The sequence below is a fragment of the Tachyglossus aculeatus genome, chromosome 11, assembly GCF_015852505.1.
Source record: "Tachyglossus aculeatus isolate mTacAcu1 chromosome 11, mTacAcu1.pri, whole genome shotgun sequence".
Classification (NCBI taxonomy): Eukaryota; Metazoa; Chordata; class Mammalia; order Monotremata; family Tachyglossidae; genus Tachyglossus; species Tachyglossus aculeatus.
Window position 1 is genome coordinate 46,180,598 of NC_052076.1, and position 26,410 is coordinate 46,207,007.

Sequence of the window (26,410 nt, forward strand, 5' to 3'; positions counted from 1 at the left end):
CTGGGGTAGATACAAGATAAACAGGGCCCACATGGGGCTCACAGTCTAGGAGAGAGAACAACATTTACTCCTCATTTTGCAGATGAGGTAACTGAGGCACAGAGAAATTAAATCACTTGCCCGAAGTCACCCAACAGGTAAACAGAGGAGCCGGGATTAGAACCCAGGGTGAGTTCATGCTCCTGTGCCAAGAGAAGCTGTGGTCATTTCAGTTTCTCCGGAAAGAACACGCTCAGAAGAATCTGAGCTTGGGAGCAACACCTATGCTGGAGCCCATCCTGTTGTACTCCCACTTCCAGGTTCTGTTCTACTCCCCTTACGATCTCTGTGCTGCCCTCCCGCCCATCCGATGCCACTCCCTCTGTCTGTTCCCTCCATCCACTGAGGCACAGAGAAGTTAAGTGACTTGCCCGAGGTCACCCAGCAGATAAGCAGAGGAGCCGGGATTAGAACCCAGAGTGAGTTCATGCTCCTGTCTATGGAAAATCTGGGCTGGCTGGAGCGCTGGGAGCCCAGTCTAAAGCAGGGAATGTGTCTGTTTATTGTTATATTGGACTCTTCCAAGCACTTACAATGCTCTGCACATAGTTAGCGCTCAATAAATATGATTGACTGGCTAAACCCACTCCTAACCAGGGCCTCCCGAAGATCAGTTTACAAGCCAGAAAATGCCGGCAATGTCTGGTCCATGTCCTTAGTGGGGCTGACTAACTAGCAGATCCATTTTGAATCTTTAATGTGATTTTGGGTGGGCAGGAGGGGAGTTTGACTCTCTGGGCATGCAAAGCTCCCCCCACTCCTTCCCCTGGCCTTCCTCACCTGGACTGTTCACCCCAGATTTTACACTGAGGAACCTCACCTTCCAGGACCTTCCTGAAAGGTCCCAGGCAGAATAGGATCACACAGATCCACAAATTTGCATGGGGCCAAGAGTTGGAAGAAATTCCCAGGCCCCTGCCCTCCCTGCTTCTCTCTTAATAATAATAATAATAATAATAATGGTATTTATTAAGCACTTACTATGTGCAAAGCACTGTTCTAAGCGCTGGGAGGTTACAAGGTGATCAGGTTGTCCCACGGGGGGCTCACAGTCTTAATCCCCATTTTACAGATGAGGTAACTGAGGCACAGAGAAGTGAAGTGACTTGCCCAAAGTCACACAGCTGACAATTGGCGGAGCCAGGATTTGAACCCATGACATCTGCCTCCAAAGCCCGTGCTCTTTCCACTGAGCCACGCTGCTTCTCTTGACACCTTTGGGTTGGGTTTCCATGGAAACCCACATCTTGGGGAGGGCATCTCTGAGCGTTTGCTGCGGGCGGATGCTTCCTTTCCCCAGCCTGGAGGAGGGTGGTACTGATAAAGCAAGGGCGGGGGCCAGAGGAAATATCCCAGGCAGGTGATAACTTTTTAGGTCCCTGGGCTTTTCAGAATCATTCTGTAAGACAAGGTCAGTGGCAGCATTGCTAAAATTGCAATATGCCCACTCCCCTGTTCATCAACTGTTTTCTCAGATCAACTCGTGCATGGTCAGAGCCATCAGAAACGGCAATGGGCAGCTTGGCGAAGCTCACACTTCTGCCCGCTTTCCTCGGTCTTGTGAGAGGTGGGGAGATCCCTGGCTCAGCTCTCCAGGTTCTTCCAGTCCAGAATTCCTTTTGAATATGTTTTCCTGTAAAATTGCTTTGGTCTGCATCCATAGCTCAAGGGGTGCTGTTGGCTACCAGCAGACCGGGCAAGGAGAGAGTGGGGATGGCTCAGAGCAAGCCATCAGCACTTAATAAAAAATGTAGAAGCTGCATGGCCTAGTGGATAGATAGGGCATGGGACGAGGAATCAGAAGGACCTGGCTTCTAATCCTGACTCTGCCACTTGTCTGCTGTGTGACCCTGGGCAAGTGACTTCACTTCTCTGTGCCTCAGTTACTTCATCTTTAAAATGGGGATTAAGATGGTGAGCCCCATGTGGGACAGAAACTGTGTCCAACCCAATTTGTATGTATCCACCCCAGCACTTCATAGAGTGCCTGGCACATAGTAAACCCTTAAAAATACCACAATTATATTGTCAGTATTATTATTATTATTATTATTATTATTAATAATAATAATAACACTTTAAGCACAGGGAGTCCCCTGAAGCCCAATTTAAGATGGAAGAGGTGCTGATTACAATCATTACCAACCTCTGACTCTACTGGCCTATTAACACTTGGTTTCTAGGCCATCCATCCTGGCTTTTGTCACTTGTTTCAGGCTGGATCGGTGCTTTCTCTGTATTCTGTTCCCTTCTTCCCTCCAGCTCTTTTTGCAGAGGGTTGCTCAGAAGCCAGATGTCTATCATTATCCTGGTGTGAAAGGTACAGAGAGAGAGAGTCTTCAGCTGGAGGCCTTCAAGGCTCACCCACACCTGCTGCTAAAGCACCTGGGACAAAAAATAGTCCTGGAGTCTCGGGAATGGGGCTGGGCCTGGCCTGGCCTTTGGATCCTGGTTTCCACCTTCTCCAGGCCCAGGCACCTCCAGGGGTATTGTCACCATCAACAGATATTGATTGAAGGCCCTCAGAGGGTGGGCCCTGGATCAGATTCCGTGAGTTAGAGTGGGGTATTTTTGAAGCGTTTGTAAGGTGGGCAGAGAACTGCTCTATTCATTGTCAGAAAAGGACAGCCTAGGCATGAGATGAGAGGAGATGGTTTTTTCATTTCCATATGCACCATGGATAATGCAGACACTCTCCTCTCATCCCTTTCCTGCCCTTTCTCTGCCCCTCCCTGCTCTGGAAGTCTGTGGGGGCTCCTTCTGCCCAAGCCAGCAAGCAAGGTCCTGCTCAAGGGGTGAGAATCAAGTCGTTTTCACCCCCTAGACTGTCACCTTCTTGTGGGCAAGGGTGGTTTCTTCCAAGTCTATTGAATTGTACTTTCCCATGCGTGTAGTACAGTGCCCACAGTAAGCACTCTATAAATACCATTCATTGTTTGATTGGGTTTTCCACTCCACCGGATGATCATGCGACAGACCCCCACCGCCCAACCTGCTGTGCCAAGCGCTGCAGTAGCATCTAGATTATCACCGAATTAGAGAGGGAAGGTTAAGTGCCATTCCTGGAGCCCGTTGCCATGGATGCTTCTCAGCAGGGCATCGAGCAGATGGGACCCGATGGTCTCACACCTCCTGTCCAAGAGCAGGAATAGGCTCTGGGGAGCCATTTCAGTTTAGAGGCTGCCCCCAGAACCTGGAGAGGTTGAGGCAGCCATCTTGTGTTCTGCAAGGTTGTGTTTGTGGGGGGGGTGTTGGTGGGGGGAAGGAAGAGGGTAGCGATACCAGCCTCTCACTATTTTCCACAAATAAATATGTCCTTTGTTGATTTTGTTTTAAAGGTTCCCTAGGTGACATGGAGGAAGGAGAAGACAACCAGGCTGAGGACATCAGCCAGTCTGAGAGGGAAGGGGACACTTCGGACCCTGAGGCTTCTGCAGAGGGTGATGCCCTGAGCTCCCCTGCCAGCATTGGTAAGCCTCCCTGTCTTCTCTCCCACCCCTTACCCCTCCCCCTGAGATCATGGAGAAAGAGCTGTCCGGTGAAATTCCCCAGGGCGGCTTCAGCAATTGAAGTCCAGCTTTAAGGAGGTGGGCAGAGGGTGAGAGCATAGAGCTGGTGTCCAAAGACTTGCCTCTCTGAGCCATTCGGTATCAGCTTCAGCAGTATTCATTAACACCTATGGTCCTAGACCCTTGGGGGACATAGGCATAAAAGGCATGGTCCCTGCCCTCGAAGAGCTTACAGTGAAATGGAGGAAACAACATGAATTGTTGAATATAGCATAGTTGAGAAGCAGCATGGCTTAGTGGATAGAGCAAAAGCCTAGGAGTCAGAGGACCTTGGTTGTAATCTGGCTCTGCCACCTGTCAACTGTGTGACCTTGGGCAAGTCACTTAACTTCTCTCTGCCTCAGTTCTGTCATCTGTAAAATGGGTTTAAGGCTGTGAGCTGCATGTGGAATAGGGACTCTGTTCAACCTGATTATCTTGAATCTACCCCAATGCTTAGTATAGTGCCTAACACAGAGTAAGTGCTTAACAATTACCATTTTAAAAAAATAGTTAAGACCAAGAGAGTAGATTTAAATAGTCCCTCTGTGTAAGCTTGTTGTGAGCATGGAATGTGTCTGTTATATTGTTATTCATTCATTCATTCAATCGTATTTATTGAGCGCTTACTGTGTGCAGAGCACTGTACTAAACGCTTGGGAAGTACATATTTTACTGTCCCAAATGCTTAGTACAGTGCCTAACACAGAGTAAGCGCCTAACAATTACCATTTTAAAAATATAGTTAAGACCAAGAGAGTAGATTTAAATAGTCCCTCTGTGTACTGTAAGCTTGTTGTGAGCAGGGAATGTGTCTGTTATATTGTTATTCATTCATTCAATTGTATTTATTGAGCGCTTACTGTGTGCAGAGCACTGTAGTAAGCGCTTGGGAAGTACATATTTTACTGTCCCAAGTGCTTAGTACAGTGCTCTGCTCACAGTAAGCACTCAGTAAATAGGATTGACTGACTGACTGACACAGCAGTCCTGTCCGATTCTGGTTCAGAAACTCCCCAAACACTCTGCTGAGGTTCCCCACCAAATGCTCATTGAAAATGGGGTTCAGAGGACTAACCAGATCCTGACTGAACCAAGATAGGTCCAGCTTTGTGCTGACCCAACCTGATCTCAGAGTCTTGAGCCATTATTACTGTTATTGTTATTAGCATCATCATTATGGTGTCTGTTAAGCACTTACTATGTTTCAAGCACTGTTAATCAGGTCAGACATAGTCCACATCCCATAGTCCCCATCCCACATGGGGCTCACAGTCTAAGTAAGAGGGAGAACAGATCTCTTCAGGGACTGGCCTTCTTGGACCCACTTCCAGGACTCCTGCATTCACAGCAGAAATCTTCTCAATTCCAGCCCAGTCAGCATAAACTTTGATAACTTACTAGTCCTCTCAATGGGAGAGAATAGAACTTTGGAGTGACAATCAAATTACTCGGTCATGTATTCCATTCATACCTTCCACTCTACTTGGGCCCTTTTCCTTTTAAAAACAGGATCAAACGATTTGCGGGGTTAAAGACACACTCTCCTTTCCCCACCAGTTTAACGCCTGAAAAGTCCATCCAAATGTCCAGATCCATGAGGCTTTTACCACCAGGTTTCTGGTGCATGTGACCTTTACTGGCCAACGGCACCTGGCCATTAGGCCAACTACTTAGCATGTGTAGTTACTTTTTGGTGCCTTAACTCTGGCAGTCAGGTGGGATCCAGCATAGGAAGACAGGCGAAGGGGCCTACACTTGTCTGGGCCCTGGGATTAGGATCCAGGCAGGTCCTACTGCTGGCTTAATCTCTCAAGTGGAGAGGGTTCTGGTACCCTGGGGGTTAAGAGGAACTTTTCCCTCTCTGACCTGGCTAAGAGATCTTAATTAATTACTCATAAGGGACTTTGTTTCCCTTAATACTGATAGAGGAGCCACGTCAGGAGAGAGCTCGGAGGAGCCAAAGTGCTCGAAGAAAGACCCCAAATCCTTGACCCTGTCACTGACTGGACCCATCAGGCCCGAGAGAGGGAGAGGGGAGAGAAAGGAGCCCCAGAGTCACCTGGCCTAACAGGTTGCCAAAGACCATGCCTCATTCAGCAGGCACTTACAGACGATTAAACCTTACCTAATCCCCACCCTCATTCTCCTTCCTCCAAGGAGCTTTTCTTTTTATGGTACTTATTAAGCACATACTGTGTGTCAACCACTGTATTAAGTGCTGGGGTAGATAATAGATACAAGATAATAGATACAAGATAATCAGGTTGGACAAGTCCCTGCCCCACATAGGGCTTACTGTCTGAATCAGAGAGTGGAGGATTTAATCCCCCATTTTACAGATGAGGTAACTGAGTCTCAGAGAAATTAAATGACTTGCCCAAGTTCACACAGCTGCTTCTGGAGAAGCTGCAAGAGGAAGGGTCAGTGTTTAAGGGGCCTCTTCTCCCTGGCTGATCAGGTGGTCCACACTACAGGGTCACCTGGCATCCTCCTACTGAGGTCCTGACCTATTGGAGAGGGCAGCAGAGAAGGCATTGAGGAAAGTGTCACCCAGGGACGGGTTTGGGAATCTGTGTGGCTAGAAAGAGAGACCAAGGACAGAAAGCCTGAGTTTTGTACCAAATTTATTCTGCGTGGTGAATTGAATTATTTGATTACTAAAAAACGTTTAGTTCATGTCTCCCTACTCCTCAAAATCTTCCAATAGTTGCCCATCCACCTCTGCATCAAACATTCCGACCACTGGCTTTAAAGCACTCAATCAGCTTGCCCCCTCCTACCTCACCTGATTGATCTACTGCAGCCCAGGCCACCCACACTCCTCTCTTGTAGCACCAGCTCGTTCACTGCCCCAGTCCCACCAACCCCTTTCCCACATCCTCCCCCTAACCTGGAACTCCCTCCCTTTCCATAATAATTATGGTATTTGTTAAGCACTTATTATGTGCCAAGCACTGTTCTAAGCACTGGGGTAGCTACAAGGTAATCAGGTTGTCCCACGTGGGGCTCACGGTCTTAATCCCCATTTTACAGATGAGGTAACTGAGACCCAGAAAAGTCTTGCCTAAAGTCACACAGCAGACAAGTGGCGGAGCCAGGATTAGAACCCAAGTCCCCTGACTCCCAAACCCCTACTCTTTCCAGTAGGCCTCGTTGCTTCTACATTTTTCACTAGGCTATACTGCTTCTCTTGTATGCCAGACCACAATTCTCTCCACCTTACTAAGGTTACATCTCCTCCAAGAGGCCTTCCCCAATTAAACCCTCTTTTCCCCATCTCCCTCTCCTTTCTGCATTGTCTATGCTCTCCAGTCTGTGACCTTTAGACATTTGATATTTGACCCACCCAGACCCCACAGCACTTATGTACATATCTTTATATATTATAAATTGCTTATTTATTCACATGGATGTCTCTCTCCCCCTCTACACTGTAAGCTTTTAATGGGTAAAAAATGTCTGCTTATTTCATTGTATTCCCCCAAGCGCTTAGTTCAGCACTCTGCACATAGTACGAGCTCAATAAATACGATTGAATGAATAGTAAGCTCTCTGCACTTAGTAAGTGCTCTGCACATAGTAAGCACTCAGTGATTGATTTCCCTTAGACCACATTGCCTCCCACATAAGGCTGTTGGGAGAGAAAGCTTAGCATCCTTGGATATCATCTCCTACAGTTGGGTAGAATTTCTAAGATGGCTAAAATTTTCTTGAAACAATCACTTGCTCTCTAGGGCTGCTGAAGAAGTTTCTAAGGAGGAAGGGAGGGGATGTTTGGGGCTGAAGCTTAAAGCCTGGGTGGAAACCAGAGGTGTGTTTACACTCCAAGTGATCAGCTGTTAATTGATCTCATTGACTCGTATTCATTTCAGCTCTTTAACCTTCCTTTGCAGTGATCTGACTGCTGTCTCCTGGCAGGCTGTTTCCTCCTGCTGTGAGCTGAGACATGAGTGGGGGTTGTTGGGTGGTGAGAGAGAACCAGGACTCCCCAGAAGCCTAAGTCCTTTCTTGGAGGAAGAGGGAAGGGGGTGGGAAAGGATAGCGTGAGAGCAGGAAAAGTCCCAGTAATTCAGGATCAGAGAGGATGTTTCTAAAGTTGATACCTTTCTAAGAGAAAATTAGACTCCTCAGAGCTGCATCTGATCATGAGGGAAAGATGCTTCGGAGAAAGATGGGATGGATGCATGTGTGAGAAAGTCCTTGAAGAGGAAGCTGCTTCCAGGATCTAGAGCACATGGGAAGTTCAGCTTTTTGAGTCTGTGATTTGGGAGACATGTGGAACGGGCTAGAGCAGAACTGAACCGAACCTGGGGAGGGAACTGGGTCAGTCGCAGGAATGCAGAGAATCGACGCAGCCTCTGTATAATAATAATAATAATGATGGTATTTATTAAGGGCTTACTATGTGCAAAGCACTGTTCTAAGCGCTGATCTCTGGCCATCAGCAGGGTGGACAGTCCAGAGAGCCCTGTGTGTCCAGGGTTGGTTGGGGGAATTTCCTAGCTAGCCCTGCAGCTCCAAGACATGAGAACATGTCCTGGGCAGTCCCAGCTGACTCCCTAGAGTAGCTCAGGGCTGCAGCCAATCAGTGGTATTTACCGAACACTTCCTGTGGGCTGAGCACTATCTTAAGCACTTGGGAGACCGCGATAGAGTTGATAGAAACAATCCTTCCCCACAAGAAGACTACAGTCTAGTGGGTGGTGTGATTGAGGATCTGAGGGGGTGGGAGGGTGGAGATGATGCTGAGATGATTTCAGGGTCTCAGCTTTTCTCCCTCCCCTCAACACTCTGTGGATCTATTACCCAGAGGTCATCATCATCAATCGTATTTATTGAGCGCTTACTGTGTGCAGAGCACTATACTAAGTGCTTTAGAATGGTAAATATGTACAAATAAATAAATGCCATTATTATCATTATTATATCTACCCCTCATTATTATATCTACCCCAGACCCCTCTTTCCCCCAGACCCAACCTCGTCTACAGAGATTTCGGGAGCCCAGTCCCTGTAGACTGTAAGCTCCTTGTGGGCAGGGATTGCGTCTATCAATTCTGTTATATAGTACTTTCCCAAGCAGTTAATACAGTGCTCCCTGTACATAGTAAGGGCTTGATAAGTACTGCTAATTAATTGATTGGCATGCTCTCTTGACACCACCAATCGTAAGATAGACTCTTGGAGAGGTAATTAAGGTTGGGGAATGGGGTCAATATCTTGGAGGAACTTTCAGGCTAATAGAGAGAGAAGCCCTCCAAAATGTAAAAACCTGAATGACAGATTCCTACTATGAACATCTACAGCTAGACAGAAGTATACCCTAGATTTAGATATATTAAATATATATAAGGTATACTCCCCCTTCTAGACTGTGAGCCCGTTGTTGGGTAGGGACCGTCTCTATATGTCGCCAACTTGTACTTCCCAAGCATTTAGTACAGTACTCTGCACACAGTAAGCGCTCAATAAATACAATTGAATGAATTGAATTTAGGATTTTTCTGGGGAGATTGAGGCAACAAGAAAGGGAATACCCCCTGAAGGAGTCTTTTTGGAAGGAATTTGAAAGAAGGAAGGGGCGAGTTTAGTTAATTAGAAGAGAAGACAACTGTGACTAGTGGGACAAAGGAATAATAATTGTGGTATTTATTTGGTCCTTACTATGTGCCACACACTTTACTAAACTCTGAGGTGGATGTAAGATAAACAGATCAGCCAATCTTTGACTCAAATGGGCTCTCCGTCAAAGTTGGAGGGAGAACAGTTATTGAATCCCCAGTCAATCGGTCATATTTATTGAGTGCTTACTTTGTGCAGAGCACTATATTAAGTGTTTAGGAGAGTACAATATAACAATATAGCAGAATTGGTAGACATAGTCGCTGCCCACAATGAGCTTACAGTCTAGAGACTCCCCTTTAACAGATAAAGAAACTGAGGCACGGGACATGCCCAAAGTCAAACAACATGCAAGGGAACAAAACACATGTCCTCTGACTCTTAGACTTGTGCTTTTTCCACTAGGCAGGAGATCCATGAGTGAGGGATAGTTAGGGTGTTAACTCAGGAGGAGCAAAGAACATGAATTGGGGTGAAGTGGAGGAAAAGAGCAGGTGGCTAAGAGGTAGCCTTGATACTGATGGTCAGGAGTCTGAGTCTATGCGAGATGCAATGGGGAGTCATCCAATTGATCAATCAACTGTATTTACTGACATTTACTAGATGCAGGGCACTATACTAAGCCCTAGAGAGAGTCCAGCACAATATCACAGACACATTCCCTGACCACTTTCAAAAGTCCAGCTGGGAGGTGATGAGAGTGGTTCCAAGGATTAGTGTTAGGGTACTTGTTAAGTGTTTTCTGTGGGCCAAACACCGTACTAAGTACTGGGGTAAATATAAGATAATCAAGTTGGTCACAGTCCTTGTTCTACATGGGGTTCACAGTTTAAATAGGAGGGTAGGATTTAATCCCCATTTTACAGATAATAATAATAATAATGGCATTTATTAAGCACTTACTATGTGCAGAGCACTATTCTAAGTGCTGGGGAGGTTACATGGTGATCAGGTTGTCCCACGGAGGGCTCACAGTCTTCATCCCCATTTTGCAGATAACTGAGGCCCAGAGAACTTAAGTGACTTGCCCAAGGTCACACAACAGACAAGTGGCGAAGCAGGGATGAGAACTCAGTTTCTCTGTCTCCCAGACCCTTGTTCTTTCCACTAGACCACACTAATTTCTAAGAAGAGTCCCCTTGTCTAAAAGGAAGAAGTTCTTGAGCTGTGGGTGCTCAATGTATTCTTGTAAATGTCACATCTGGGTTTTGTGTGGGTTGTGTCGATTGGCCAACTGGTGCAGCCCCCACTCTGATCTGGCTGTGATCAGGCTATCAGTCAATCAGTTGCATATATTGAATGCTTACTGTGTAGTAACTGCTAGGGAGATGACAGTACAACAGTTGGTAATCATGTTCCCTGGCCACAAGGAGCTTGCAGTCTAGAGGGGGAGACATACATTAAAATAAATATATGTTATAGCTATAGTGTCGTGGGGCTGAGAGTGAGGTGAATGATAGGTACAAAGACAAGTATCAGGGTAATGCAGAAGGGAGAGAGAGTAGAGGAAACGAGGCCTTAGTTGGGGAAGGCCTCTCAGGGGTGTGATTTTAATAAGGCTTTGAAGGTGGGGAGAGTGATCCTCTGTCAGATATGAAGGGGGAGGGAGTTCCAGGACAGAGGAAGGATGTGAGAGAGAAATTGGCGGCAAGACAGATGAGATCAAGGTACAGTACATAGGTTGGCATTCATGGTGTGATGTGCGTGGACTGTGGGACTGTGGTTGTAGTGGGAATTTCAGTCGACAGCCTTTCTCTCCAAACCAACTGGGGTTGAGTCTGATTCAGGTCTTTGATGGTTCGGATAATGGGACACTATTGGATTTGGCTGTCTCAGCCTAGGACACTGGCACATGCCCCAGATTTGTTTGGGTGTCCCAGCTACTGAAGTGCAGTGAGTTTAGGCAAGATTATCCACATTAGCTTCAATTCAGTTGCCCATTATTGTGTACATTGGCTTTCCATTGGAGTAGTAAAAGGACAGTTGCTCGCCAGCACCTGGTGAGCATGTTGGAAGTGGTTGTCACAGACTTGCTGAGCAAGAACTGGGATTGGAACGTAAAGGTTGAATTTCTGACACCACCCCAACTCTTAAATCCCTACATCCCATTAGATATGGGTTCTTCATCCAGTCCAGCTAGTACGGATGGGATCCTTCTTCTATATGGTATTTCTTAAGCTTTTACTCTGTGCCAACACTGTTCTAAGCACCAGGGTAGATACAAGACAGGTTGGACAGAGTCCATGCCCCACTTGGGGCCCACAGTCTTAATCCTCAATTTTACAGATGAGGTAACTGAGGCACAGGGAAGTTAAGGGTCTTGCCCGAGGTCTCACAGCAGATACGTGGCAGAGCCGGGATTAGAGCCCAGGTCCTTCTGCCTCCCAGCCCCTTGCTCTATCCATTAGGTCGTGCTGCTTCTCACTCCACTCTAAGAGAAGAAGCACAAAACAGGATAGAATGTTTGAACGTGACCTTTTTGAGGACCTCCTCTCTCCCATCCTCACCTTTCAAAACCAGAATTCCCTGCTTATCCACTGAAAAGGGCCTGGGTGCCTAAACAGACCCCTTTCAGCAAAGGACTCTGGGAGCTCCAGTGTGCTTCTTCAATAACCCAGGCAGTGAGTCTCCAAGCCTTTGATTTGTGCAACATCTTCCAGCCCTCCCCTAGCTCCCTTTCCCACTCTCTTCTCCCCACCCCCCACTTCTTCCTCCCCCCATATAATAATGATGGTATTTGTTCAGCGCTTAGTACGTGCCAAGCACTGTTCTAAGTTGATACAGGGTAACGAGGTTGTCCCATGTGGGGCTCACAGTCTTAATCCCCATTTTACAGATGAGGTAACTGAGGCACAGAGAAGTGAAGTGACTGGCCCAAAGTCACACAACTGACAGATGGCGGAGCCGGAATTAGAACTCACGACCTCTGACTCCCAAGCCTGTGCTCTTTCCACTCAAACCACGCTGCTTCTCTGTACATACCAGGCAGGTCAAATTTCCATTTCAGGAGAAGATCTGGGAAATCACTCCAACACTGGGATCCTAGTCTAGCCCAGTCTCCCATGAAGTAATAGCAGGGAACATCCCATCATCCCCTCTGTGTCGAGGGAGCTGAATGCTAATTATCTGGTGATCCCGCCTGATAAGATGCCTCTGGAGCAGCAGGGAGCCTTGTGACTGAGGGTTCTCTAACTAGGTCTCTGTCTGCTGGGAATCACATGCTCCCCCAGCTGCTTGGGTCCCAAGGAACTCCTGGTCATGCTCCCCCAGCTGCTTGGGTCCCAAGGAACTCCTGGTCCTCCCAACACCTACCAGTCAGATGGATGTGGCTGGCTTGCCCCAGGGGGCAAAGACTTTGAAGGGGATCGAGATGGGGGAATGGGGGCAAAATAGTGGGGGGAGGGAGGAGGGGCAGGATTATCAAAGGGCAAGAGCTCACTACTGGTCGACTTTGCCCCTGGCTGGTTTAAAAGGGAAACGGGATACTTTTTATCTGATTAGGGAGCTGGTGCAGGCCAGAGACGGAGGGAAGGTTGGGGGGGAAGTTGGTTAGGGAGCTGGGAAAAGCAGCAGGGAGTTGCACCTGGCAATAGCCTGTTTTGATAAAAAGTTGATAGGGCCGATAACATGGAGCAGCAGCAATAACTGCTGCTCCAGTGGGCACATGGCAAAGCTTTCAGTGAGATGGATAAAAATCAATATGCCATCCACTTTGATTTATAGCCAAAAATAATAGGACTTTTATTCCGCATGATTGATTTATTTGATGTTAATCATTGCGCTTATCGCCGGTATTAATAATCTGAAATGCTAATGACGTCACCTTGGGCGTGCTTTATGGTTGGCCATCGATTGGGCCGGCAATGGTTATCAGCCTCTGAATGTGAAGACAAACATGCACTTTGGGCGCTAATCTGTCGCACTGTCATATGCAGATAGGCTTATCGGCCCCATCTCCAACAGCAGTTAATGGAGAAAATAATTGTTATCAAGTTGCTATGAATACACCACGTATAGAGCAGGGTGCAGGCCTGGGGTTTAAAGAGGCTCCCATCAGGCACCAGGCTCCTCCAAAAGTCTCTTGGGTGGTTTTCCTATTATGAGGAATTTATTCATTGTCATTATTAATAATAATAATGCGTGGCCTACCGGATAGAATACAGTCCTGGGAGTCAGAGGATCTGGGTTCTAATCCCGGCTCTGCCACTTGTCTGCTGTGTGACCTTGGGCAAGTCACTTCACTTCTCCGTGCCTCAGTTACTTCATCTGTAAAATGGGGATTAAGACTTTGAGTCCTATGTGGGACAGGGACTGTGTCCAACCTGATTCGTTTCTATCCACCCCAGTGCTCAAAACAGTGCCTAGCACATAGTAAGTGTGTAACAAATACCACAGTTATTATTATTATTAATAATAATGATGATAACAATGCAATGGGGGGAGGGGGTTAGAGATCACACTGACGATAGCTTCCCCCTCCTCTAACCTGATCCTCCTTTATTTTCCTCCAGGTTTTCCCCAAGTTTTAAATTTCAGTCTGTCCCTCGCCACTTCGGGTGGACATTGCAGCAGAGTGGATGGTCAAGCCAAACCCAAGAGAGGCTCTAGTGGACCCCCAGGAGTTCCTTGGAACCCCACCCCCATTAAGGTGGTGGGATTTTTGCCTTGGCCAAGGGCACCTGCTGTGCCCTCGACCCTCCGCCCTGGCTCTGGAGCGGGAAGCGTGACGCTGTTTCATACCTTTCAGAATCGGAGGCCAAAGAAGTCCTGGAGAGTCCCAAGGATCCAGAGAAGCAGGAGCCTGACAAAGACCCAAAGGAGGCAGACCCGTGGAATGGGCCTGGTGAGTCTCTGATTCCCACTTACCCTGTTCTCCTGTGCCTTCTGGAAACTTCAAAAGGAAGTGGTCCCCAGCATCCTTACCTCCAACTCAAGCCATTCCTGGTGCTTGCTGGGATGGGGCCATTGAGGCAGGGAACCCTGGGGAAATTCTGGCCAACCCCTGGGAAGGGGGCCAGCCACTGCAACACCCAGCCTGAGTGTTTGTCCTCCTTTCACTTGGCAACTTCCATACGCCCCTGCCGGTACCGTGTTCTCTCCTGGCTAGTGGTTGGGGGAGGCCAACACAACCATCTTCAGGTCTGCATGTCTTCCGGGTCCACTGTGAAACCCAGAAAAAAAAAATGGAGAGGCAGGGACCATCCTTTAGAAACGTGAACTGCTCACCAGATGCCAGGAGACAGAATTACTGCGTGGAGAGCCCCAACAAGAAGTGACTAGAGTTGGGGACCAAGGCAGCCCAGTTGAAATCAGGTGGGGAGCTTACCATCTAAGGCCTGCCAGCTGGGAACTAAGGCTCTAGATCACTGAGCAGCCACCTCTCCACCTGCAGGATTCTCCTGTCTCTATTCTAAACCTGACAGTAAACCAGCCTGAGTATTTGATTGTCTAGGGATGGGGGTCCACACCAGCTGTTAACTTCTGTGTAACAAAAAGGAACAGGAGATGTTGGCAGGCACACTGTTGAGGGAAACACTCCTTGAGGCTGCGGTCCTGGAGAACCCGTTTTTGGAAGATTCTGCATAAGGTAATGTGGATTTTTAGGCTGAAATACTCAAAATATCTCATTTCGGCATCCCAACTCTGATCTCACCGGATGATTCACCAAAGAAAGAGGGTCTTGCTACCTCTGTCAGCTTAGAAGTGTCGTCTGCTCTGCTTTTCCTTTAAGTAAGAGAGAAATGTGTCAGGTGAAAGATGGAATCTGTTCCCAATAGAGGAAAGGAAAGCAGCCTCCAAGACCAGATACCCCAGCCTCTCAAGAACCAATTCAGGTTCCGCCCTCCTACCCTCCAAGAGAGTGGCAGGGCTGGAAGAAGAGGTGAAAAAGGGAAGTGAAGCAGGGGGATGTTCCCTCAGATCACTGTCAGGTTTAGAATAGAGACAGGTGGAGGGGCTGAGGGGGCTGCTCAGTTATCTAGAGCCGTAGTTCCCAGCTGGCAGGCCATAGGTGGTAAGCTCCTTGAGGCCTGGATTGTGTCTTTCTACTTTATTGTATTGTACTCTCCTAAGTGCCTAGTATAGTGTTCTGCACTCAGTAAGCACTCAATAAATGTCTCTGATTGATTGGGTGCCCTCAGTATTGCCAGGCTGGACGTGGCTGCCTGGGCATATAGGATGCCTGTGGCCAGGCGATGCACTTATATAGCTATTTGTGATGCTTCTTCCTCATTGTCAGGACATCCGCACGTGCCCCCCTGCCCCCAAGTTGCCCCTACCTTAGCTCAGACCTGCCAGGGGAACATATGTGAATGGAGAAGAGAAGCAGCAGTAAGTGGGCATCGTAATGGGAAGCCCTGTTGAGGAGGATCTAATGAGAGGGATATAGGAAGGGACACCTTATTGAGGAGATACAAGGGACTTTTTCCCCTGATGGTATTCGTTAAGCATTTATTATGTGCCAGGCACTGTACCAAGTGCTGGAGTAGAGAAGCAGCGTTGCTCAGTTGGAAGAGCCCGGGCTTTGGAGTCAGAGGTCATGGGTTCAAACCCCAGATCTGCCACTTATCAGCTGTGTGACTTTGGGCAAGTCACTTAACTTCTCTGGGCCTCAGTTACCTCATCTGTAAAATGGGGATGAAGACTGTGAGCCCCATGTGAGACAACCTGATCACCTTGTAACCTCCCCAGTGCTTAGAACAATGCTTTGCACATAGTAAGCACTTAATAAATGCCATTATTATGATTATTATTATTACAAGCTGATCATACTGGACATAGTTCTTGTCCCACAAGGGTCTCAAAGTCGTAATCCCCATTTTACAGATGAGGTAACTGAGATTCGGAGAAGTGAAGTGACTTGCCCAAGGTCACACAGCAGACACTTGGCAGAGCTGGGATTAGAATACAGGTCCTTATGACACCCAGGCCCTTTCTACCCACTAGGCCACGCTGCTTCTCAGCATGGAAAAGACAAGCAGAAACCCAGTGGAACACGGGTTCTCTTGTGTCCTCAATCCCAGACCGTGTGTGTCCGTGGCAAGAGCTCAGTATCAGCTCAGGGAGGGAACAAGGGTCGCCAGACTCTCATGGTTGAGGGTTCAGCTTATCTTCCTTAAGGGTCAAGCAAACAAGGAATGGGAGATCTGGGGAGTTGCTTCCTCCAGCGGCCAGCCTATCGAGAGCAGACCCAGGGGGCCGGATCCCAAGAAGCTGTATCTGTACAGAAGTTTTGTGGGTCATCATCGCCAGGCTCCCTGAGAATGAGTGTGCTTTGATGGCCATTGGGTTCCATCTAAAACCCTGCCCAGCAAAGCGAGGGGGTTTGGGGCAGGGCCCCAAAATGGGAGAATCGGACCCTTGCTCTTTGTAGCTCTTGGATGTCCTGTGTAGATGTTTCAGGCTGAACTGAGGGACCAATGCTTCCTGAAGTGGGGTTTGACTATCACTCTGGGTTCTGATGACATTGTCCCAGATTTTTTTACAGTCACTACTGCCTAGGGCTTTGGGGTGCAAAGAGGTGTCCCACTCAAATTTACCAGAAGGTTGAATTTCTTCAGTAGGGTGGGGGTGGGGAAGAGGGTGTGGGAAGGGACCATGGAACCACACACATTTTGCGTGTGCACATACACACACATGCAAACATTAACTGGCTGAGAAACTTTCTGGTTGAAATTCTCAGATGGATGCATTCAGGCTGGGAGCTGCTCCAGGCCCCATTTTTTTTAAATGGTATTAGTTAAGCGCTTTCTATGTGCCAATCAATCAATCAATCAATCGTATTTATTGAGCGCTTACTATGTGCAGAGCACTGTACTAAGCGCTTGGGAAGTACAAATTGGCATCACATAGAGACAGTCCCTACCCAACAGTGGGCTCACAGTCTAAAAGGGGGAGACAGAGAACAGAACCAAACATACCAACAAAATAAAATAAGTAGGATAGAAATGTACAAGTAAAATAAATAAATAAATAAATAAATAGAGTAATAAATATGTACAACCATATATACATATATACAGGTGCTGTGGGGAAGGGAAGGAGGTAAGACGGGGGGATGGAGAGGGGGACGAGGGGGAGAGGAAAGAAGGGGCTCAGTCTGGGAAGGCCTCCTGGAGGAGGTGAGCTCTCAGCAGGGCCTTGAAGGGAGGAAGAGAGCTAGCTTGGCGGATGGGCAGAGGGAGGGCATTCCAGGCCCGGGGGATGACGTGGGCCGGGGGTCGATGGCGGGACAGGCGAGAGCGAGGTACAGTGAGGAGATTAGCGGTGGAGGAGCGGAGGGTGCGGGCTGGGCAGTAGAAGGAGAGAAGGGAGGTGAGATAGGAGGGGGCGAGGTGATGGAGAGCCTTGAAGCCCAGGGTGAGGAGTTTCTGCCTGATGCGCAGATTGATCGGTAGCCATTGGAGGTTTTTGAGGAGGGGAGTAATATGTCCAGAGCGTTTCTGGACAAAGATAATCCGGGCAGCAGCATGAAGTATGGATTGAAGTGGAGAGAGACACGAGGATGGGAGATCAGAGAGAAGGCTAGTGCAGTAGTCCAGACGGGATAGGATGAGAGCTTGAATGAGCAGGGTAGCAGTTTGGATGGAGAGGAAAGGGCGGATCTTGGCAATGTTGCGGAGCTGAGACCGGCAGGTTTTGGTGACGGCTTGGATGTGAGGGGTGAATGAGAGAGCAGAGTCGAGGATGACACCAAGGTTGCGGGCTTGTGAGACGGGAAGGATGGTAGTGCCGTCAACAGAGATGGGAAAGTCAGGGAGAGGACAAGGTTTGGGAGGGAAGACAAGGAGCTCAGTCTTCGACATGTTGAGCTTTAGGTGGCGGGCGGACATCCAGATGGAGATGTCCTGAAGGCAGGAGGAGATGCGAGCCTGGAGGGAGGGGGAGAGAGCAGGGGCAGAGATGTAGATCTGGGTGTCATCAGCGTAGCCAGGCACCATACTAAGCGCTGGAGCAGATAAAAGCTAATCAGGTTGGACACATGGGGCTCCCAGTCTTAATCTCCATTTTACAGATAAGGTAACTGAGGCACAGATAAGTTAAGTGACTTGTTCGAGGTCACACAGCAGAGATGTGGCAGAGCTGGGATTAGAACCCAGGTCCTTCTGATTCCCAGGCCTGTGTTCTATCCAGTTGGCCACACTGCCTCCCTCCAATCTCTTCCCCTTTCCCCCTTCCTCCTCTCCCCAACCTCCAGGAATTATTTCTCTTTTAAGGGGAGCTGAGTCTGACTTTTTAGTGCTGGGGCATATCTTTCCATCATTCCTTGGAGCATTCATTCATTCATTCAATCGTATTTACTGAGCGCTTACTGTGTACAGAGCACTGTACTAAGCACTTGGGAAGTACAAGTCGGCAACATATAGAGACGGTCCCTACCCAACAACGAGCTCACAGTCTAGAAGGGAGAGACAGACAACAAAACAAAACATGTAGACAGGTGTCAAAGTTGTCAGAACAAATAGAATTAAAGCTATATGCACATCATTAACAAAATAAATGGAATAGTAAATATGTACAAGTAACAAATAGAGTAATAAATCTGTACAAATATATACACAAGTGCTGTGGGGAGGGGAAGGAGGTGGGGGGATGGGAAGGAGGAGAGGAAAAAGGGGGCTCAGTCTGGGAAGGCCTCTTGGAGGAGGTGAGCTCTCAGTAGGGCTCTGAAGGGAGGAAGAGAGCTAGCTTGGCAGATGTGTGGAGGGAGGGCATGCCAGGCCAGGGGAAGGATGTGGGCTGGGGGTCAATGGCGGGACAGGTGAGAACAAGGTACAGTGAGGAGGTTAGCAGCAGAGGAGCGGAGGGTGCAGGCTGGGCTGGAGAAGGAGAGAAGTGAGATGAGGTAGGAGGGGGCGAGGTGATGGACAGCCTTGAAGCCAAGAGTGAGGAGTGGAGCAATAAGGAGGCCAGTAACAGGCCAAAAATGAGGCACCAATGTGAGCTTGAAACCTATGTGGTAAACCAAGAGAGAAAACCCCTTCCAATAGGGCAGACAGGTGGGACAGCCAGGGGAGCCCTTGCTGTGACTGGAGTGAGGTCACTACCCATCCCCTGTCCAGTGGTCCACCCCTCAGCCTCCTATGCTATAAGGCCTGGGTGGCTCAAACCAGGCTAGGAGTCAGTCTCTGTGACGGCAGACACAGCAGGAAGGGAAAGAAGTGGAGAACTGGGCCAGGGAATGGTGATGGGAGGGTCTGTATGGAGAGTGATCTCTCCTAAGAAAATGTCCTTGGTACAAAGTCAAATACGTGTGCCACAGCTAGGAAGTCACAAGGGTCTTTGGAGGGCAAATTGCAGATGTCTTGAGTTTGTTCTCGTTCTCGTCTGTCCCGCCGTTAACCCCTGGCCCATGTCCTACCTCTGGCCTGGAATGCCCTCCCTCCTCACATCTGCCAAACTAGCACACTTTACCCCCTTTCAAAGCCCTTCTGAAAGCTCACCTCCTCCAGAAGGTTTTCCCAGACTGAGCCCCCCTTTTCCTCTGCTCCTCCTCCCCTCCCCATCGCCCTGACTCCCTCCCTCTTCTCTACCCCCTTCCCCGCCTCACAGCACTTGTGTGTATATGTACATATTTAATATTCTATTTATTTTATTAATGATGTGTATATATCTATAATTTATATTTATTTATATTGATGCTATTGTTGCCTGTCTACTCGTTTTGCTCTGTTTTCTTGCCTATCTCCCTTCTAGACGGTGAGCCCATTGTTGGATAGGGCTTGTCTCTATTGCCGAATTGTACTTTCCAAGCGCTTAGTACTGCACTTACTGTGTGTACTAAATGCATGGGAGAGTACAATCTAACAAAGTAACAGACACATCCCCTATCCACAACAAATTTGCAGTCTTATTAGTGTTTTTATTTTATGTCCCTTTTCCCCATCCATTCTCTCTGATCCGTCTCCCCATGTAAGCTAGTTGTGGACAGGAAACGTGTCTACCAACTCTGTTATATTACACTCTCCCAAGCACTTATTACAGTGCACTGAGCACAGTAAGCCCTCAATAAATATATGATTGATTGATTCACCTTCATCCAAAGTGCATGGTAGAGAATAGGGATTTGAGATTACCTTATGAATGTGCTAATAATTTGTCTGGTTCCTCTCAATGAGGGCTCCCAGTAACCTTTGCTGGACCAGTACCTGGAGTTCCTGACTTACGATTGCCCAGTGAGCGGTCAGACTGTTTTGTTTCTAAATTTTAGGTGAACGCTCCAGGATTTTCTTTAGGAACTCCTTCTTGTTAAGGAAATTTCCTGTGAAGAAACTGGTCCCCAACTTTAAAATGGACTAAGCCCAGAGAAGCTATACTCCATTCTTCTCCCCACCTCTCCACAAGCCCCGTATTCACTTCCGCCCAAGGATTGAGTAGGAGGAGGAGGAAGCAATCCCCCAGCCACCTTCACACCCAGGAAGACTTCATATATCAGAGAAGAGGAAGGGAGTGGAGTAGGAAAGGGGAAGGCTGGAACAGGAGATGAGCACTGACGCAGGCCTTAAAGAAAAGTGTGTCTGTGGATGTTTCTTCCTCCATGACGTAGCCCTCAGCTTCTCCTGCCTTCTGAGATCACCATCTCTCTGATGAATCAATCAGTGGTATTTATGGAGCCCTTACTATGTGCAGATCACTATACAAAGCACTTGGGAGAGTAAAATACAAGAGAAAGAGCAGGCACGTTCCTTGCCCGTCATAAGTTTACAATCTAGAGACCCAGCCTGGGGATGTCAAACAGGAGCTACTCAGGCCATTCACCAACACCTTAATATTTCCTCAACCTGGACTCATGGTGGTCCCCTTTCTCTCTCCACTCTGCCCTCCCCATCTCCTCAGGGCACCTGCCTCATAAGCGGTGATCACCCTCCACCCCAGCCCTTGTCCCTCCTTCCTCTGGAAAGTGGTGCTGAGCGGGATTTGATCTTTGTCACCTGAGCCTCTGCTCTACCCCTGGCCCAACAGCAGCACGGTTGCTAGGAACCTTCACCTCGCTCCGAGCACTGGAACACTGTCATTAGTAATGCTGTCATTGAGAGGCACCTTGGCTTAGTGGAAGGATCACAGGCTTGGGAGTCAGACGACATGGGTTTTAATCCCAAGATCTGCCACTTGTCTGCTGGGTGACCTTGGGAAAGTTACTGAACTTCTGTGTGCCTCAGTTCCCTCATCTGCAGAATGGAGATTCAGCACCTGTTCTCCCTCCTGCTTCAACTGTGAGCCCCATGTGGGAGGTGATTATTTTGGGTCTACCCAGTGCTAAATACAGTGCTTGGAACATAGTACAAATACTATTCATTCCCTCATTCAATCGTATTTATTGAGCGCTTACTGTGTGCAGAGCACTGTACTAAGTGCTTGGGAAGTACAAGTTGGCAACATATAGAGATGGTCCCTATCCAGCAGTGGGCTCACAGTCTAGAAGGGGGAGACAACACTACAGTTATTAGCAAAGATCAAGGCTTACCAACAGCACCTACAGGAAAAGGAGGAAGGGAGAACTGGAATGTTGGGAATGGACTCTCAGAGACATTGGGACTCATGAACAGGAGAGAAGCGGAATGGGAGGACAAAAAGAAGAAAGTAAAATGGTAGAGGGGTAGAGAAAGAAGAAGGGAACAGTGGGGAGGGAGGGTAGAAGAATACACTGTGGGTTTTCTGGAACAGAGGTGACAAGCCTGCTCTGTCTGGGTTAGCCACCTAAGACAGTCAGCCAGGGTGGTGGGGGTAGGTGAGATGAGAAAGAGAGGTGTGAGGTGGAGGATGGCTCAGTGGAAAGAGCCCGGGCTTTGGAGTCAGAGGTCTTGGGTTCAAATCCCAGCTCCGCCAGTTGTCAGATGTGTGACTTTGGGCAAGTCACTTCACTTCTCTGTGCCTCAGTTACCTCATCTGTAAAATGGGGATGAAGACTGTGAGCCCCACCTTGGGACAACCTAACTACCTTGTAACCCCCCTAGCGCTTAGAACAGTGCTTTGCACATAGTAAGCGCTTAATAAATGTCATTATTATTATTATTATCATTAAGAGATATTCTGTCTGGGGAGTCAGTTTGTGGTCAGAGTGAAGCTGGCCAGAGGTGGGCAGTACAGACCAAATGACAGGGCTAGACCTGTTGGGCACTTGGTTGACCTTCTTGGCTCCACGTCCGTCTGCTACCCCCTCCCCCCACTCCTGACCTCCAACCCCACCACTTGGGATACACCCAACCCTCTTCTAAAAGAGAGATGGCAGCTCTGGGGAGGAAGGTGTACGCAGGCTCAGAGGAGAAAATAAAGAGCAGAAGCATCCGTTCCGGCCCTCAGCAGCACACACCCACAACCCCTCGTTCCGAGCACAAGCCAGCCCATCCGTTTTTCGCAAGAAAAAATGTCACTTTCCAGGAAATTTGAGTTTATTCCCCCTCCCCCTCCAGGCCTACACAAGGTTTTCCCTTTCCTGGGGAAGGAGAGTGGTTTCAGAGCGGGTGGAGGGGTGAGGATGAGAAGGGTGGAGCAGAGGTGTATTGTTCATCCCAAACTTAGAATTCCCATTTTTCTGGCCTCTGTTTTTCTGCCTTGCCTGCATCCATTCTGTTTCCCCAAAATAACAATAATAATAACTGTAGTACTTGGTAATCACTTACTGTGTGCCAACCATTGCACTAAGTGTTGGTTAGAAACAAGACGATCAGATCAGATAGAGACCCTGTCCCACGCGGGGCTTCTGGTCTACCTGCAACAGCAGCATGTTCTGAGCACCATTTGTGTGCCGAGCAGAACCCTAAGCACTTGGCATCGTGCGAGAGAAGTTGTCAGAGCCGCTGCCTTGGCAAGCCACTCTCTGATAATAATAATAATGATGATGGCATTTGTTAAGCGCTTACTATGTGCAAAGCACTGTTCTAAGCGCTGGCACTGTTCTAAGTGCTGATGTGATCTTGGAGTTCACAGTCTCATCTTGCCATTGCATCCCCTCCCGTCCTTTTCTTTTGACTTTGGATCCAGATGCCAGTGAGACCAGGGAATCCCTTGGCACTGCCCAACCCATGGAACCCTGGATGCCAGGCAGCGGGCTAAACCCCATAACTGGAGTCCCACATTTTGGCCTGTCTCCCAGGCTTCCTGGGGCCTCTGGGTGACAAGCAGCAGAGAACTAGCGCAGCGTGCTCTCCCCACTCATGGGAAAAGTCAGCTTTGGTGCAAGTGTCCTGCTGCTGGAACCCCGCTCGTGGGTTTGGGTCAGCTGGTGAAATACCCAGCACTTTGGGAAGCATACTGTACCACCCACAAACAGGCCAGCTGCCAGGAGAGTTCTTTATTGACCCTCCCAGGAAATCAATGGGAGCTCTTGGGTCCCTCTCCACTGGGAGAAGCAGCATGGAACGAGGGTGCTAAACTGAGGAAATGTGACACTGGGGTAGAGTGAAGATTCGCTTCCCTCCCTCCCCTTCCCCCACCTCACTCCAATTTCCTCTTCTCTCTGGTGGCACCGCCCCCATCCCGCTCTGTCCAGGAAGGGAACAGGCTCCAGGCACAACTGATACCACTGGCCCTTCCGGGATGGGCTGGCAGGAAATGTTTGGGGGCTTCCTGCTCTCTAATCTCTGCTGTCACCCTCCCCGTCTCCTCGACCCCACTGACCAGGGTGGGGGAGGGACGCAGAGGGCAGAAGCTGCCCCCATTGGCCAGTTGCTCAATTCCACCCTCTCACCCCATGTGGTGGCCGTGGTTTGCGCCATCCTGGACAGGGCCAGCAGATTCCTATCTCTGGGGATAATACTAAGGGGAAAGTAAGGCCAGATATTTTCAAATTCCTTGGACCTGTGCACTTCATTATATATTTAGATTTAATCTCTCCAGTTTGGGAGAAGGCCAGCTTGGCCTACTGGAAAGATCATGAGACTGGGAGTCGGGGGATCTGGGTTCTAATCCTGACTCCACCACTTGCCTCCTGGGTGACTTTGGGCAAGTCACTTAACGTCTCAGTGCCCCAGTTTCCTCATTCCGCTTGTTCTTCCTTTAGACTGTGAGCACACGTGAGACAGGGACTGGGTCCAAACTGATTATCTTGTATCTACCCCAGAGCTGAGTACAGCATTTGGCTCATGGTAAGCGCTTAACAAATATCACGATTATTATTATTACCAAATCAGGAATTTAGTAGTTCACCTTCCTCTAGCTTCCCAGATTTGGTCTTCAGCACCTCCTGTTCTGCTGACACCCTGAGCAATGTTTCCTTCTCAAGTCCAGAGGTATTGACAGGGAAGACACGTCATCCGGATCTGCAACAATACCAACCACTGAACTCATCCAGTCCCTTGTGGGGGTCTCTTGTCCCTCCAGCTAAAGTGAGACGCTAGCAAGCGTAGTGTGCATCCCATACAAAGAAAACTCTTAAAGTGTGCAAAAGCCAATCTGCGTTGTAGAGGAGGAGTCAGAGAAAAGGTTGTTGGACTTCAATTCAAGGTAAATAGTATGAAGCCCAGTGGGGTCCCCATAGCTTTGAATGGCTACCCTGACCAGCTGTGATGCACGCTCTTTGGGTTTTTCGTTGTCGTTTATTAAAGCACCACCCTTGTTTTCTCCTCTCTGGTCCTGCCCCATCTCATGTGTGGTCAATCGATCAATCGCATTTTTTGAGTGCTACTGTGTACTAAAAGCTTGGGAGAGTACAATCTAAATGAGGTGGCAGGCATGTTCCCTGACAAAGACTGTAAGCCTCCTGTAGACTGTAAGCTCGTTATGGGCAGGGAATGTGTCTGTTTATTGTATATCGTACCCCACAAGTGCTTTGTACAGTATTCTGCACGTTGTAAGCGCCAAGTAAATATGATTGACTGCCTGATTCCCTGACTGTAATAAGCATTGGGGTAGAAGCAAATAACTAGATTGGACACAATCCCTGTCCCACATGGGGTTCACAGTCTAAGTAGAATAATAATGATGATGGTATTTGTTAAGCCTTACTGTGTGTCAAGACTGTTCTAAGTGCTGGAGTAGGTACAAGCTAATCAGGTTGGACACTGTGCCTGTCCTACCTGGGGCTCACAGTTTTAATCCTCATTTTATAGATGAGGTAACTGAGGCACAGAAAAGTTAAGTGGCTCACCCGAGGTCACACAGCAGAAAAGTAGAAGGAAGAACAAGTATTGAATCCCCAAATTACAGATGAGGAAACTGAGGCACAGAGAAGTTAAATGGCTTACCCAAGGTCACACATCAGGCAAGTGGCAGAGTTGGGAATAGAATCCAGGTCCTCCAACTCTCAGGCCCCTGCTCTTTCCACCGGGCCATGCTACTTCTTCCTGCCACCCCTCTCCCCAGACGGAGGTGGAGACCTGGGGTGAGGGGAGTTTTGTTGACAGTTTTTGTTTGTTTATTCGGACTGATGCAAATGTTTTTAAGCTATTTGCATTCTTTATGGAAAAGAGATTTTTATTATCACCTTCCCCCAGCCCATCGCTATTCTGGTAATTGGAGTGATATTAATTTCTGTGTGGTAGGGAGTTGATGGCAGCCTGGTGATGCTGGAGTGATAGGGTGTTCCTTTCACACTAACCGCGGTGATAGGCATTCTATCAGCCTCCTTGCAGCCGCTGCACTTATCAGGAATGGAACTGGCAAAAAGGGAAACTTTGAGCAGACTGAATTTTCTTTTTATCTCACAGGATCCGCTGTATGTCAGCAATGGCAGCTGTGAAGATGTAATGTGGAGGGTAGGGAGAGAGAGAGAAACACAGAGAGAGAGACAGAGACAGAAGGAGAGAGGGAAGTTGCTGCCGAAGTGCTTTGCTGTTGCTTCCTTAGCTTGGCCTGTACAAAAGAAATAACCTTCATGTTGAGCTAAGATGTTTGGGAGTGAATTAAACCCAGCTCACACCCAATCCAGATTATTTTCCCACAATTGGGTGGTGTTTCTCTGGTTTGCTAGCATATAGACACCCAAGGTCCCCAGTCAGTTCTCTCACTTGCTGCTAAGCAGTGGAGCCAAAGGAGTGACTGTAGGAGGTGAAAAGGCATTCTTAGCCTCATGAAAGTCTACATCTCCTTGGTCAGATTGGTCATTTGGTCAATTGGTGACAGAAACTTGAAATCTGTGGGCCAGGCTTGATGGTGGTTACCATTGCTGCCCCTTTCTCCTGTTCCACTTGCTCCTGCTCCTCCTCCTCCTCCTCCTTCTCAAGAAATGGGAGGGTAGCAATTCTTGGCCCCATCAGAGCATG

The 26,410-nt window shown here is 48.3% G+C and overlaps 1 protein-coding gene across 1 annotated transcript in view; it reads left to right on the top strand.

Annotated features, from left to right (window-relative positions):
- The window catches only part of ZFPM1 (zinc finger protein, FOG family member 1), a 203,376-nt gene that overhangs the window by 64,890 nt on the left and 112,076 nt on the right, over nucleotides 1–26,410 (top strand). Inside the window, 2 exon segments of the mRNA XM_038753764.1 lie at nucleotides 3,378–3,509; nucleotides 13,960–14,055. Coding sequence (XP_038609692.1) covers nucleotides 3,378–3,509; nucleotides 13,960–14,055 — 228 coding nt within the window.